This window comes from Pseudopipra pipra, chromosome 2 (genome assembly GCF_036250125.1).
Source record: "Pseudopipra pipra isolate bDixPip1 chromosome 2, bDixPip1.hap1, whole genome shotgun sequence".
NCBI classification, from domain to species: domain Eukaryota; kingdom Metazoa; phylum Chordata; class Aves; order Passeriformes; family Pipridae; genus Pseudopipra; species Pseudopipra pipra.
The window spans coordinates 80,022,864-80,037,991 of record NC_087550.1 but is presented as its reverse complement, the minus strand read 5'-3'; the positions used below and the strand labels follow the sequence as shown (position 1 = coordinate 80,037,991).

The window sequence follows — 15,128 nt, the reverse complement described above, 5'->3', positions numbered from 1 at the left end:
CTAAAGCACAATGTATTTACAGATGCTGCTGGTTTAGTTTAATGTAGGCATACATGCCGTGGCAGATAAAAAGATGTGTTATACTTGTATGTGTTGCAGCTAAGAGGTCTCATTAGAGCCCTCCCATATCCAGAGTAAAGCTGTGTGACTTTTTCCTGGCAAACAGCAGAGTACATTGTAAAAATAATTGTCCATCACTTAAACAAAAAGGTAGCTAGTTTTCTAGAGAAGTTCACATGGGCTTTTTGGATTACCCTGAGAAATAGAAAAACTTGTCCCTGGGGGAATTGTTGCAGAGCAGCTTATGTCTACACTTGTTAAAGATAGAATAATCTGGATAGATTTGCTGCATACACACTGCCCAGTGCTTAATCTGAGGGGATTTTCTGAGCCTCTTATGGTGCCCCTGAGGCATCGGGACATAATTATTAATTTTTTTCATCTTTTGGTTCAAAGTGACAAAAATAATGAGATATGGTATTTTTATCACTCATGGCACTGGAGAGAAAGGATTATTGCAGACTCTGGGGTGTGGAGATGTGCAACAACCCAGTGTGCTCATGCTGGAGACTGGTTGCTGGCTACGGCCCCAATCCAAACTCTGTAGCAAATGCAACTGTGGAGAAGGGAAGACCCTTTGACTCCTTCTAGAGGGGAGCTGAGCAGCACACTACTGTGCATGTAGCATGGGCAAGCAAGGCATCATGCAATTGAGTCAAACACTTTGTGAGCCAAATAAATGGCCTAAAACCTCTGCTATTCTGAAGGTATTTTTATATTTGCATAACTCCAGTGTAATTTTGGTGAGATAAAGTGTGGTCATTCCTGTTAAAATGTATGTGTTCTAGAGAACAAGGAGCAATGTGTTATTCATTTATTTTCTTATTCACTAAATTTTGACAGAGAATTCCACTGGATTTTTATAGATGCTTCTGCCTCTTCTTGTTCAACTGTGCAGTATTACTTTTCCTTCAAATGTGTCAATACTCAAGTATTAGCTGCCACTTCGTGATAAAGTCCAAATGCAAACACAGCTCCTCCAGCAGTAGTCCTACTCGCAGGGCTCTGCTCTCTGGTCCCCTTATAATGATCCCACTTGTGGAACTGCAGTCTCTGAGCAGCAAAGCAACGTGGCACCATTATTTCTAGATTTTACAGGAGTCCACTCTTTTTTGCCACCTTTTATCTTTTTGGCAGTGAAGGCTGTCCAAGAATATAAACCAGACATGCTCATTGGGGTTAATGAGTTCCTTTTAATTTAAGCATTTCTAAATGGTACGATTTGGCCCTGACACAAGTAGTCAGCATCCTTACATCTATCACTTTTTCTGGATTGTGTTGGAAGGCACCTCTTCCCAGGCTGCTGTCTGGGGACACAGTTCCATAAAGAGATTATGTCCACTAAGAGGGAGGAATCCTGACCTTATCAGTTGCACAGCCAGCCTCAGTTCAAGCATCTAAACAAACCAATTCCCAGGTGAGCCCCAAAGATCACCCCAGCCCTCACCCAGCTCAGTGCAGCTCCTTTCTAACAGGGAGAGCAGCGTTTTGACACTTACCTTGAAAAGGTCTCCCTTGTTTTTGTAACTCTAGAATCCTTCCATGAGATTTTATAGTGCTCTGAAGTTACAAGGAACTCACTTTGCTTTGAAGGTCATTTTAGATAACATTGAATTCCATTTGGAGTCTACTTGTTTCTTCCTATGTTATGAGAACATTTACACACATACCAGCTACCACCACCCCACCCCAAGGATGTGTCTCCACCTCTCTTTGTGCTTCCTCCATGGAGAGCTCTTGTAGATTCATAGCATACTATTATTTTATTTCAATTACATCCCAAGCAGAAGAGCTGTGGAGAGCAGCAGTGGTCTCCTGGAGGGCTTGTTCCCTGAGAAACTGTAGAGGCACTGACAAGCCACAGGATTTTCTGCTGCAAAGTCCAGACAAAATCGACCAGTCTTTAAAATAGTGCTTCCTGGCAAATGATGTTCAGTCAAACAGAAGACCTCCTGCAGTGTTTCATTGCCCACACTGGGCTGCTGCTACAAAGAACAACTGTGCCTGCTGAGTTGAGTTCCGGAAACACACAGCTAATGCATCCAGAAATCCTCTTGAGTAACAGCTGATACTTCAGACTCCTTTACCCAAACAGTGTGTTATTTAAGGAAAGTTGCATATGTAACTTTATTTCAGGCACCAAAGAGAATGTTGTTTTCATGTTACAGTGTTGAATGTTCTAGCTGTTAAATGACAAAAGCTTTATACGCTTCTCTTTGTTTATTAAGGGGACAGCTTTACTGACTGTAGATCAGAGACGATGGGAAGATCTGAAAAGCAGACTGAAGATAGCACAACCTCTTCATCTCCCACCTCGTCCGGGTATCAAAGATATTTTGATTTTATACATGTTAAGCCCTAGTGTTCATAATTCCCCAGGAATCTGCAATTCAAATTATAACTGCAATCGTGAGGCCACTAGGAGGTTGTGCATAAGTTAATGTTGAAACAGGCTCCAACTACAGATCTCTCCATAAGGCTATTAAAATCAACCCAAAAAAGGTTCTGCTTCGATGGCTTTAGGATAAGCCTTAATGATAAAATGAATTTCTAAATGAAAAATGTTTGCAGTTGGCTGTAGTGATATGAATGGAATGTATTAACCTGACAGCAGTTGAACGATGCACTTACACTAAAAGTACCAAAACCTTCATGCAACACTGGTGTTCAGTATTTGAAATTAGATGTTCAGAAGCCCTATTTGATATGGAAAATTGTAGCAGAAAATTAGAAATATATTTTGATGTTCAGAAGTAGGGGGAAAATGTGTATTTTAACTCTCCTTCTCGAACTCTTTTTTTTTTTTTTTTTTTTCAGATAATGATGGCTTTAGAGCTAAGATGTATGACATAACTCAGCATCCATTCTTTAAGAGAACTATTGCTGTACTTGTTCTGGCACAGTCTGTGTTGTTATCAGTTAAGGTAATTGTGATTTTTTTAAGTGTTTCTTTATAGTAGTACAGCATGTGTTGCACATTTCCTAACACCAGTTAACCATCAACTGAACCATTACTGTGATGAATGTAAGGAAATATGATTTCTAGATACAACAATCTCAATTGGGGCAGATCACTGTAGATTAATTGTAACTTTTAGAGCTGAGTCAATTTGTGCCTTTTTGTGGTCCAATCCACTATTTTTAATTTCTATAAATCTACAAGAGAAGAGTATACCAAGATGCCATTCCTGTCTGAGCATATTTTAAAGTGAAATCTGTTCACTAACAAAAGCTTCAAGAAAAGTTAAGGCAATGAAGAGGCATTTATTCTGTTTAACAGCTACTCTTCTATGAATGGATTTTGTTTGCATTTCAGTGGGATGCTGCAGATCCAGTGACTGTACCTTTAGCAACAATGTCCGTTGTTTTCACCTTCATTTTTGTCCTCGAGGTAAAGTAATATATTTTGAGACTTCTTGAGATTAAGCCTTGTATGTACATATTTCATTTTGTCTTTAGGAAATCTGCCTTATTCTTCACTATGGTATTTACTTCTAAACATGTACATTCAGAGTTCTCCATGTCACTTGTCTTTAAACATGTATTATAAGAAGAAACTTTTAATGTATCATAGTCATACTTCTCTACAGCCTTGAGCTTTGTGTCCTTTTATATATATTCAAGTCTGAGCCTTTAAAAGTGTGTTTTGGTGAACCCAGTGAACTCTTTTCTTGCAGAACATCTCAGATTAAATTCCCTCTGTATAACACAGGGTCTGTGTTGTCTCATGGAAGTTTTGCTTGATCCGGTTCTATTTTGCCTGGTGCATTAATCCCCACTACTCTGTATCTGTGACATCATCAAACCTCTCTCAGTTTTGTTTTGGTTTGGTTTAAGTATCATACTTCATTTGAATACTTTAATAAGCTATGTCCATATTGTCTGTCTTTTGGGGCACAGATCTGGCTCCTGTGTGGTAGCAGTTCTCTTTCTATGAGAATATTGTTATTACAAACAACTGTGCAAGGTGTCTTTAGCCTATTTGCATAAGATTGAAATCTAATGATTTAGCCACATTTTGAAATGCATATATTTTTTAATGTATAAGGATATCCGTAGTGTAACAAAGCACACATTTATGATGTTAAAGATGCTTCCTCTGTGGTTAGGTTAGTACACAATTCTTTATAAGTTTGTGGTTGACTACTTTTCTTGTCAGTCCATTCTACATAGCTGATACTGACCACTATCAGAAACAGGATAGTAGACCATGTTTCCCACTGCTCTAATCCAATATGACAGTTCCTATGTTCCACTGATAGGTTTTGCCAGCAGTGATGAATAAACAATGAAGTGAATAGCTTGTATACACTAGCTGTAGCTAGAGTATGGCCACATTGTTGATTTTTTTTTTCCCTACCCAGGAGAAATCAGTATCTCTAGGGAGACTGAGCAACACAGAAAAGTTTTGTGTCATATGCAGGCAGGTTTTAATTTACCTAGTAACTGTGTCTTTGGAATTACTTTTTTCTCTTATACTGTCAGGGGAAACAAACACACTTGTAGAATTTCAAAGGAACTTTGTCAGAGCCAAAAAACATCAGTTGGTTGTCTCAACAGGCAAGCTATCACACTGTGAGTGCACACCATTTATGGAGACAAAGCAGCTTCCTGCCCAGGATCTTCCCTAAGGCATCATTGTCTCGTTACAGAATCTGCTATGTACGTGGTCTGCTACCACTAGCAGGCATGATCCATGAGGAAGCTTTCTGCATAGCTAACAGCCCTATGTCTAATCTAACGACTCCTGATTCAATCTTAAACCTCTACTGCTCACATCAGTATATGTGGTACAGAAGAACAGGAAGAATTTGAAGATCTCACTTTTGTTACCACACTGATGATGACAGAATAAAGGGAGATGTGGGGTTTTTTATTTGCATGGTGTGGTATTCAGTTCAAGATTGTAGGTACCTGAGTTAGGTGCTTAAATTCCATATTCGAGGTAGGTGTTTAAGCTGTAACTGTGATCAAGGAAGATGAAGGGTGAGATTCAGTTACCTCCACTAGCCACTGCAGAAAGGTAGGGATGTTTACAGGTCTTCTGTCATCCCTTCCAGCCCCATGCATCTATCTCCAATTCTCTAGGGCACCTCAGCTAACTGGGTAGAAGGAGGCAAGATATTTTCAGATACCTCAAATCACAATTAGAAATTCAGAGACCATATTGTTCATTCTGTAGTCAGGCTTCAGAAAACATTATAAGGCAAAAAACTACCTGGAAAGTCAGACTTTTACCTCAACATTATATATGGCTTAGGTTTCCAAAATATTAAACGGCAGGGTTGCAAGGTGGAATGGAAAAAATAATGTAATGAATGCCTGACATTTATGGTCTTTATTTAGTAGCCCTTAACTTGATTTGAGGTTTTATACAAATTGTGTATGAGAAGCTCTCTGGTGTTCCCTCTACATACATCACCTTACATCAGTATCTGGTTTATTTGGTTAGTCCACATAGGAACATTTAGCTGATGTGAAACGTGTCCTTGATTGTTTGATAAACTCAATCAAACATTTTAGAGAATGGAAGAGGAATCTTATGGCAAGAAATAACCATTTCTTCATTACAAGTTTTAATTTCTTTTATCCTTAGGTCACGATGAAGATTATTGCAATGTCACCTTCTGGCTTCTGGCAAAGCAGAAGAAATCGGTATGATCTCTTGGTGACATCTCTTGGAGTTATATGGGTGATACTTCACTTTGCCTTGCTGGTAAGATTTACAGAACGAAATTGCAGTGATTAAACTGATTTCATCTGTTAAGCACCAGCAGTAGGATTGCTGCTATACATTGAGATAAACCCTCGGGAGTTTAATTAAAGGCTGAAATACGGCTGAAGAACATTAAGCTTGATGCTAAGGAGGAATCACTGTCATGGACAACGATGTAGTGCAAAGGTTGTCTTACTGATATGAGTTAAGAGTCTGTAAATGTGGTAGAAACAAGTCTTTAGGAGTAATGTGACTGAGAAAAGGAAGGAGACTGAAGAGACTGAGAGCTCTTGCCAACAACAGTCTCATGAGCAAAGAAGGAAGAAAGAGGCAATGCACAGAATGCAAATGGGAGCAAAGGACTGGAAGAAAGCATTGGTTCAAAATTGCTGAACAATATAGACTGTCCCAAACCCACCAGCGATTCTGTACCTCTAGTTTTGGTTAAGCGGGGATGATTAATCCAAGAAGACATGGAGGAGAGGGGAGGAAATCAGCTCTCCCTCCATCCCACACCAGTTTTTTAAATTTAAATACAGTCCTGGTTCTTTTATTTACAAGGGAAGGAGAAGGGATGGTTGATACTTGTCATCGATCACAAGTTGTCAAAGTCACAACCCTGTAATGGCTGTGGGATTCTCTCTTGTCTGCCCCAAGCTCTGTTTGAAAGAAAACCTGTCTTCTGTGACTAGACATTTTGCCCTGACATTCACAGTTTGCCCCCTGCTGCTAAGTAGCTTGGAAGGCCTGAGGAGTTTCTGTAATCCAGTGGCTGCCTAGACAAGTAGACTGGGCCTGATGGACATAATTAATAGAGGATTGAAGGTTTTTTGGTTTGATGTGTGGAGAGGCTGGGTTTGGGTTTTTTGATATTGTTGCTACTAGTTTATGATTTCTCTTATTTTATATGGGGATTGCCCTATATTATTAAAAGATCAATTGTCATGATCTTTCCAAGAAATCCTTGGGGCACAATGTATTAAGTCTTCTGTGTTTGTGTTCCAGAATGCGTACACATACATGATGGGGGCATGTGTAATTGTCTTCAGGTTTTTCTCCATTTGTGGAAAGCACGTAAGTATTAATTAGGAACTACAGTATTGAAGTGCTCAGGTATAGGTTAAAGGACTAGATGCTATGCATCTCTAAAGCAAAATCTGTAGGGCTCCATTTTGTAGGCAAAGAAAAAAGAAGGAGACTTCAAGCAGCAGTCTCCAACTTTACATACTGTCTTTAAAATGTCAGGATTTTAGGTATATTGTATAATAGTGCTCTATTATGCTTACTGGAAAAGTTGCATTTTTTTCAGAAAACAAAGTGCCACTGCAATACCACAGTTTTAAAAATGCTTTCTGCAATTCTGAACATACACTGTGCTACTTTCAGGCCTTGCCATTTCAGTGCAGTGTGATGTGCATGCTATTTATTTATTTTTGCTGCAAGACTACAGTAGTAGTGGTTGGTGCATTCATCTTATTATGATAGTGCTCTTTTACAGAAATTTCTTCCTCCAGAGTGCAGGTCTGTGTCTTTTGTCTCTACAGTGTATGTCTTATCATGGTGAAGGACTTACATTCAATTTTAAAACAATATTGGGCCAAGATGTTCTTCCGGAAACACTTGCATGGTTATAAAGCAAGTCACTTCTCAAGTTTACATTTCTTTTGTGTTTGGATTTTCTCTGGTGTAATTGAGAGTAGACAGGCAGAATAAGCATAGGCAGAGAACAAACACATTTATTTAACAAGTGGTGACACTGCATTCCCTTGCTGTGGAACTTCTTACACTATCCAAATATCTTCTATGAAGTCTGACATATTAAAGTAAATGTGATGAAAAGACTGCTGTACTAGGTTGCTGGGGGGTTAAGAACAGAAAGTCAAAAGATTTGTTCAGTAGAGGGAAAAAGTTTTCTTTCAATCAAACTACACGGAGCCTGAAGAGCCTTGGAAGTCAAATGAAAAATCCTTGCTTCTCCTATGCATCCAGACCAAGTGATTGCCTTCAAAGGTTTCAGATTGATTCTAAAGTTTTTTTCAAGGTTTTAACCTAGTCATTTGTGCTTTCATGTTAGGAGCTGTATGAGTTTCACTAATTTACCTGTTCTGTTGCAATGTGATGACTAAAGGTCAGCATGAATTTGGCTTGATTATAAAGAAAACTGACTCCCTCAGTCCCATTAAAGGGAATTTTCCATCACATCCAAAGCAGTTAAGGGTGTCGGGACAATCTAGGGCAATAACTTTATCAAGAGTAAAATGTACAATATACATGCATGAGAAAGTAATAGCTACAATCTAGGCCTACGGCCTATGTAATTTCCAAAATTATGTTCTCATCTTTAACTCTATGGCCAACTTTGCAGAATCATAGACTCACAGAATGGTTTGGGTTGGAAGGGACCTTAAATATCAGCTAGTTCCAAGCCCCCTGCCATGGGCAGGGACACCTTCCACTAGACCAGATTACTCAAAGCCCCATCCAACCTGGCCTTGAACTCTTCCAGGGATGGGGCATCCACAAATTTTTAGGGCAGCTTGTTCCAATGCCTCACCACTCTCCCAGTAAATAATTTTTCCTAACATCTAATCTAAACCTTCCCTCTTTCAGTTTAAAGCCATTTACCTTTGTCCTGTCTCTACATGCCCTTGCAAAAAGTCCCTCTCCAGCTCTTTTGTTGGCCTCCTTTAGGTACTGGAAGGATACTAGAAAGTCTCCCTGGTCTTTCACAAACTTGCATGAGAAATTAATAGTTTAATTAAGCTGCACTAATCTTAAGGAAATCCCCTTCTCTATACATCAACCCATTCCTTTAAATAGGCTGCAGTATCTGTAGTTTCTATCTAACAGTTAGAATCACTTTCAGATAAGCTCAGAGTAGTTTACTGCACCACTGTTCATGCAATGCTAATTCTGATACTTCAGGAGTATACTGATTCTAGAATATTAGAGTTAGGCTTATGATATATTTTCACTGTATTATCCTAAGCTGTATTATCTTATATATACTTTTTGAGGAGTTGTAAATGACCTTGTAAATGATGAAGATATGCTGATGTCTACAACAAGTAAAAATGACACACACTTCAAATCAGATTTATAACCTACCTTTTTACTGGGCACATCCATTAATGTATGTGTGTAAAGAATTTATTGTCAAATGGCAAGTGCAAGAACTGTCTTTTCTTTTTTTCTTTGCTTTCCTAAATGGCATCATAGATGATTTTTTTCTCTGTCTTTCCAGGTGACACTAAAAATGTTGCTCCTTACTGTGGTTGTCAGCATGTACAAGAGTTTCTTCATCATAGTGGGAATGTTCTTACTGCTTCTTTGTTATGCTTTTGCTGGAGTGGTTTTATTTGGTACAGTGAAATATGGAGAGAACATTAACAGGTACAGTGTGTACTTCCTACCTTTTGGGGATGTTCTTTAAGCAGCCTGAAGAAATCACATTCTGCTAGAGAGAAGTTTATCCATGGTAAAAAACCAGACAATTCTCCAGGTCTAGATGAAGAGTTCTAAACAGAATTTCTGACAGGAGACATCCTATTCTGATACTGAGCCGTCTTTCCAGTCCTTGTGCCTTGGCCCAAATGACACCTGATCCAACCCAGAGCAGACTGAGAGCTGGTCTTCATTATGCCAGCTGGAATATGCTTCAAAGCAGCACCGCGCTAACCCGCAAGCTGCTGAAACACCGTGTACCTACTACATCTTATTGGCATCACCCAAGAACAGGATCCATATTCCAGGCTGATACAGAGAGGAGACAGGTCTTTAAACGGTCTGTTAACTGGAGATTTCCCAGTCATCATCAAGCTTATAGAAGAAAATGGAGACAGGAAATAGGATCTGGCCTTGAGTTTGCTTTAGCTCTAAATAAAATGCACTAAAATACTCAGACCCATGTCTGAGCTAGAGTTCAGTTATTATATCTTAAGTCATGAAATAAATAATTCAATGAGCTCATTCAAATGATACTGTAACTATTTTTAGTTTAAAATAGTAGAACAGTAGAAACTGGAAACATTTTTTCTTGCCAATGTTTTATTTCTGGAAAGTGAAACAATCTCTCTCTTTTTCTTTAAAACAGACATGCAAATTTTTCATCAGCTGGCAAGGCTATTACTGTACTCTTCAGAATAGTTACTGGAGAAGACTGGAACAAAATTATGCATGACTGCATGGTAATTACAATGCTGCCAGAGCTACAGTAGACAAGAAATTAGATACACCCTTCCATCTCAAACTGCTATCACTATCTTAGCTTTGTAGAAGGAATATTGTGCTTGCCTTTGTCTCTTCAAGAGATATAATGTTCACTAAACCTCAGAACATGACACACACATTGCAGCTCCAATCCCATACTCACAGTGTAGTATTTCATGGAGCTAGGCTATTAGATGGTTTAAAAACAAAAATGAAACAATTTCATTTTCAAATGAAAATGTTTCAAAATCAGAAGTGCAATAACTTTTTCACTCTTATCTCTTCTTTGACTGGGGCAAGGTGTCTTTTCAGATTAACTTTTTCTTTAATGCCTGCACTTAGGTTCAGTCCATGATAATGATAGTCTTGATGACCTCAGAATTAATCCTCAAATCATTATAAGTAAATGTTTGTCTGTGCTTTCCATTGCAAAAAAAATCATATGCCTTTCCTTTTTAAAATTAATGAGCAGGAAGGAAGATTTCTGAAAAGCACCATGTTTCAGAGCACCAGGTTATTTCTGTACAGTGGCATAATGCACAATGTGCCCTGCCCACAGTAATGCCCACAGTATTATTCCCTATTTGGGAAGCTTTAAAGAAATAATAGTCTTAATTATTGTATTGTTTGCAGAGAAACATTTTACTTTATTTTCTTTTGTTTTGAAGGTTCAGCCTCCATTTTGCACACCAGATAACAGCACCTACTGGAAAACAGACTGTGGAAATTATGCTGGTGCTCTTATGTATTTCTGTTCTTTCTATGTCATCATTGCGTACATCATGCTAAACTTACTTGTTGGTAAGTTAAAATATGCATTAATAACAAAAAGGTAAAGTCCATCTTGGCATATAGTGTGCTAGATGTGAGTCTGTTGTGCTGTTCAGGTATGAGGCTACCTTGTACTTTCAATGTTATCTTATATGAGTATAATGGTTTTGATACTTCTTTGGTATGGTGTATGCTAAAACTCAGGAAGTTTGGAAATGTAAGCTTTTTGAATGAATATGTTGTATTTGTAGAGTACAGTTTCCCTATGAAATACTGTTTTCTGAGCTTTTCTTTCTTCAGTTAATATTTTTTGAACATCATTGGAATTCACTTAATTGATATTAGAACTGTAGGTTAGGATCTCACCAGCATTTAAAATACAGCTTTTGAAAAGTGAGCATGGTGAATATTGATGTGGCATAATGGTATATTGTGCATTCAAAATCCTTGTCTGAACATACAGGCATTTATTAATATGAAGTTGGCACAATAGAATTAGATGTTAACCAGTTAGAATGTAACTACAGGCATTCTTTGTGGTGTATTTTGTTCTTGTGGTTTTCAGCTATCATTGTGGAGAATTTCTCATTGTTTTACTCAACCGAAGAAGACCAGCTTCTAAGTTATAATGATCTTAGGCATTTTCAAATTATATGGAACATGGTTGATGACAAAAGAGAGGTAAGACATTTGATAATAATCACAGAAATCTAGTAAATTTCCAGCTTTCCTTGTAAGAAAGTATGGGGAAAACAAAGTATGTTGGCAAAACTCACTGAGAGGTTAGATTTTAGAAGTTCAGTGAGCATGATCTGAAGTTGTTCATGACCCTTCGAATACTAACGTGTATTCTGTGAAGTACTTATAGTACCAGATTTACAAACAAACTGGTAAATCTGTGAGCATCTTTCCTCACACCTTCCAAAGAGTTATCCCCTTGAAAGTCTACAAACTCATATCCATTTATGTGTCTGATCTTTGGGAGAGCTTTCTGAGATTTCAGCACTGTCTCCTATATGATTCTTATGGAGAGGCTGATGAAGTATGGGCTGAGTGAGAAGACAATGAAGTGGACTGAAAACTGTCTGCATAGCCAGGCCCAGAGGATGATGATCAGCAGCACAGATTCTAGCTGGAGGCCAGTAACTAGTTGTGTACCCCAGGAGTCAGTACTGGGTCCAATCCTGTTCAACATCTTCATTAATGAGCTGGACCATGGAGCAGAGGGCGCCCCCAGCACATTTGCTGATGACACCAAACTGGAAGGAGTGGCTGATAAACCAGAGGGTTGTGCTGCCTTCCAGAGGGACCTCAACAGGCTGGAGAAATGGGCTCGCAGGAGCCTCATGAAGTTCAACAAGGAGAAATGCAGTCTTGCACCTGGAGAAGAATAAACCAGGGCAAAGTACATGCTGGAGGCCACCCAACTGGAAAGCAGCTTGTCAGTAAAGGACCTGGGAGTCCTGGTGGACACCAAGTTGAACATGAGCCACCATTGCCCTTGCAGCAAAGAGGACTAGTGGTATCCTGGGCTGCATTAGACAAAGTATTGCCATCAGGCCAAGGCAGAGGGTCCTTCCACTCTACTCAGCCCGGGTGAGGCCACACCGGGAGTCCTGGGTTCAATTCTGGGCTCCTCTGTACACAGAGACACAGACATACAAAGGGACACAAAGATGATGAAGGGACTGGAGCATGTCTCCTGTGAGGAAAGAGACTGGGAGAGCTGGGACTGTTCAGACTGGAGCAGGCTCAGGGGCAGCTTGTCAAATACCTGAAGGGATGTTGCAAAGAGGACAGAGTCAGGCTTTGCCCCATGGTCCCCAGTGACAGGACTGGAGGCAATGGGCACAACTTGAAATATGGGAGGTTTCCTCTAAACATCAGGAAACACTTTTTCACTGTAAGGGGGACTGAGCACTGTCACAGGTTTCCTGGGGGAGTTTGTGGAGTCTTTGTCCTTGGAGATATTCAGAAGACATCTGGACATGGTCCTGGCTTTAGGAAGCCCTGCTTAAACAGAGGGAATCAGACAAGGTGAGCTCCATAGATCCCTTCCAACCTCAACCATTCTGTGATTCTGGAGTAAGAATAACATCTGGGAGACTGAGGTGTTCAGATGCTCTCACAAATTAAGTCATTATCTGAATGATTCATGACATGACTAAGATTTGAATATGAACAACATGGCAGTGAAACAAGTTGGCTCCTTGTAGTTGGCACATGGCTGTGCTGCAGATGGAAGCTGCTGATACTGATAGAGGTACTGACAGAGGTAGAGAGTTCTGGATCCATTGTGCCCAGCACTGACACTGTCTCTCTGATGTGGAACAACACATTACAGCAAAAATAGTTCCGGTCAGGCTTATTCAGTAGAAAAAAACATTTGAATATTATGAGTACCACAGTTTCAAAGGGAAGTACCTTGAGTCTTAAAAAAAGAATAAAATAAAAACTCCCAACATTCTCCTGTCCAAAGATGCAGAGAACGGAACAGGTTTACAGTGAGTTATAGGCTTGGCTGAGAGTGTTTAAATTGTAGTTTAATTTCCATTTTTCAAAGTCAGTTCTTCAGGCATATGATTCTCATTACAGATGAATGCAAATGGAAAAACTCAATCCCCAGGCAATTTTGAAAATTTCTGGCAAAATAACCAACATAGACTGTATATGAGTCAAATAACAGCCAAGACTTCTGTGAATGTGCTGAAGAGCTGGCTTCATGTGCATTTTTTTCAGTAACGTATTCACAGTGACTTAAATAGGCTAGGATTAGGCACAGAGTCTTTGGAGAAATCATGTTTCTCTCACTGATCAAGTTGAATGTCTGAGCTGGTTGTTAGGTCACAGTAATAATTTACCATCTATTATGCAATTTTACACAGGGGGTAATCCCTACCTTCCGAGTGAAATTTCTGCTGAGGCTTCTGCGAGGCAGGCTGGAGGTGGATCTCGACAAGGACAAGCTGCTGTTCAAGCACATGTGCTATGAAATGGAGCGGCTTCACAATGGTGGCGATGTCACTTTTCATGATGTGCTCAGGTACCCTGAGATTTTCTCTACATTTTTAGAAGATATGTAATGGCCTGTGTTTCTCTCCAGGCTAACAGGTAGTTATTAGACTTGGGAAAAGGCAAGACTGGTAGCCACAGAGGCACTGCAATTTTAAATGCAGTACAAAAATTAGATTTCCCTTTTTTTCCTGCGAAAATATTAGTGATGGAAAACACAGGTCCTAGGGAATCAGCTCTAAGTATTTTAAGATTTTCATTGGAGGCAATTTGTCACAAACAGCAGTCACATGTTGTTCTTGTATCCTTCTAATGAAATGCTGAACCTTCAAGTGTAGCAACATGACAGCGAGCCTGACTGGAAATAAAATAGAAATGGGAACATTATCCAAGCATAAACACTTAGGGGGGAAAAAAATAAAAAACCAAAACACTACCACAAATGCCCTAATTGCTCACAGTTCAGCAGCTCACCTGTTTTCAATAGCTACATGTAGGTGATAAGGTCTTTGTTTTGAGCACCACAAGTCTCTTCTGGAATCATCTCAGCAATTTTTTAGCATCAAATGTGAGTTTATTGCACATACCCTAGTTATGTATTTTTGCACTAAGGTCTCAAGTATGAAGTTTGATTTTCTAGATTAAAATGTAATGACACCAGCATTTAAAAATAAATAAATTGTGTTTCTTCCAGCATGCTTTCATATAGGTCTGTTGATATCAGAAAAAGTCTTCAACTGGAGGAGCTGCTTGCTAGGGAACAACTGGAATATACCATAGAAGAGGAGGTGGCCAAACAGACCATACGCATGTGGCTGAAGAAGTGCTTGAAGCGAATCAGAGCAGTAAGTCAAGCAAAACCAGGATCTAAATGGTTGCATAAATTGTACTGTTCAACACTGCTGGAATTTGCTACCACTGTGCTTCATTTGCTCTGGAGTCATGATAATACTTATTTGAAGAAGTATGTAACATTTGCTAACTCAGCAAAAAAATGTGTGTTACAGCTCAATTGAAAGTGCAACAAAAATAAGCATCTTTTGAAGGCAAAACCTGTCTTCCTGACAAAAATCTATCTGTATTTTCGATAGAGCAGGAAGAGGCATGTGCAGAGACCAAAGTCAAAGGAATAAAGAAAAAAACAATATAATTTGATGAAACTTCATAGGCCTAATCCCGCCTCACAGAATGTAATTGTATAATTTCCTTGCCTCTGCTGGTAGATCTGTCACCTGAAAATGACTCTTCAAATGGAACCTGTATTAAGATAAATCATTTGACTGAGCCATTGCAGTTATTTTTTGTGCAAATGAGCAGTATGTGTACATGCAAAGCAGGTATATGAACCATGGCACACCGT

General features: G+C 39.2%; 1 protein-coding gene across 6 annotated transcripts in view; it reads left to right on the top strand.

The window, feature by feature from the left end:
• Positions 1-15,128, top strand: part of NALCN (sodium leak channel, non-selective) — a 222,388-nt gene that overhangs the window by 196,312 nt on the left and 10,948 nt on the right. For all 6 annotated transcript variants that reach the window (XR_010428424.1, XM_064646084.1, XM_064646087.1 and 3 more), the window contains 11 exons: positions 2,289-2,382; positions 2,878-2,984; positions 3,377-3,451; positions 5,657-5,776; positions 6,782-6,850; positions 9,021-9,169; positions 9,870-9,963; positions 10,654-10,786; positions 11,322-11,437; positions 13,642-13,799; positions 14,463-14,613. Coding sequence is in view for 5 of the 6 variants with exons in the window: in XM_064646084.1 (XP_064502154.1) it covers positions 2,289-2,382; positions 2,878-2,984; positions 3,377-3,451; positions 5,657-5,776; positions 6,782-6,850; positions 9,021-9,169; positions 9,870-9,963; positions 10,654-10,786; positions 11,322-11,437; positions 13,642-13,799; positions 14,463-14,613 (1,266 nt within the window). In the remaining variant the exon portion in view is untranslated. The remainder of the gene's footprint in view (positions 1-2,288; positions 2,383-2,877; positions 2,985-3,376; positions 3,452-5,656; positions 5,777-6,781; positions 6,851-9,020; positions 9,170-9,869; positions 9,964-10,653; positions 10,787-11,321; positions 11,438-13,641; positions 13,800-14,462; positions 14,614-15,128) is intronic.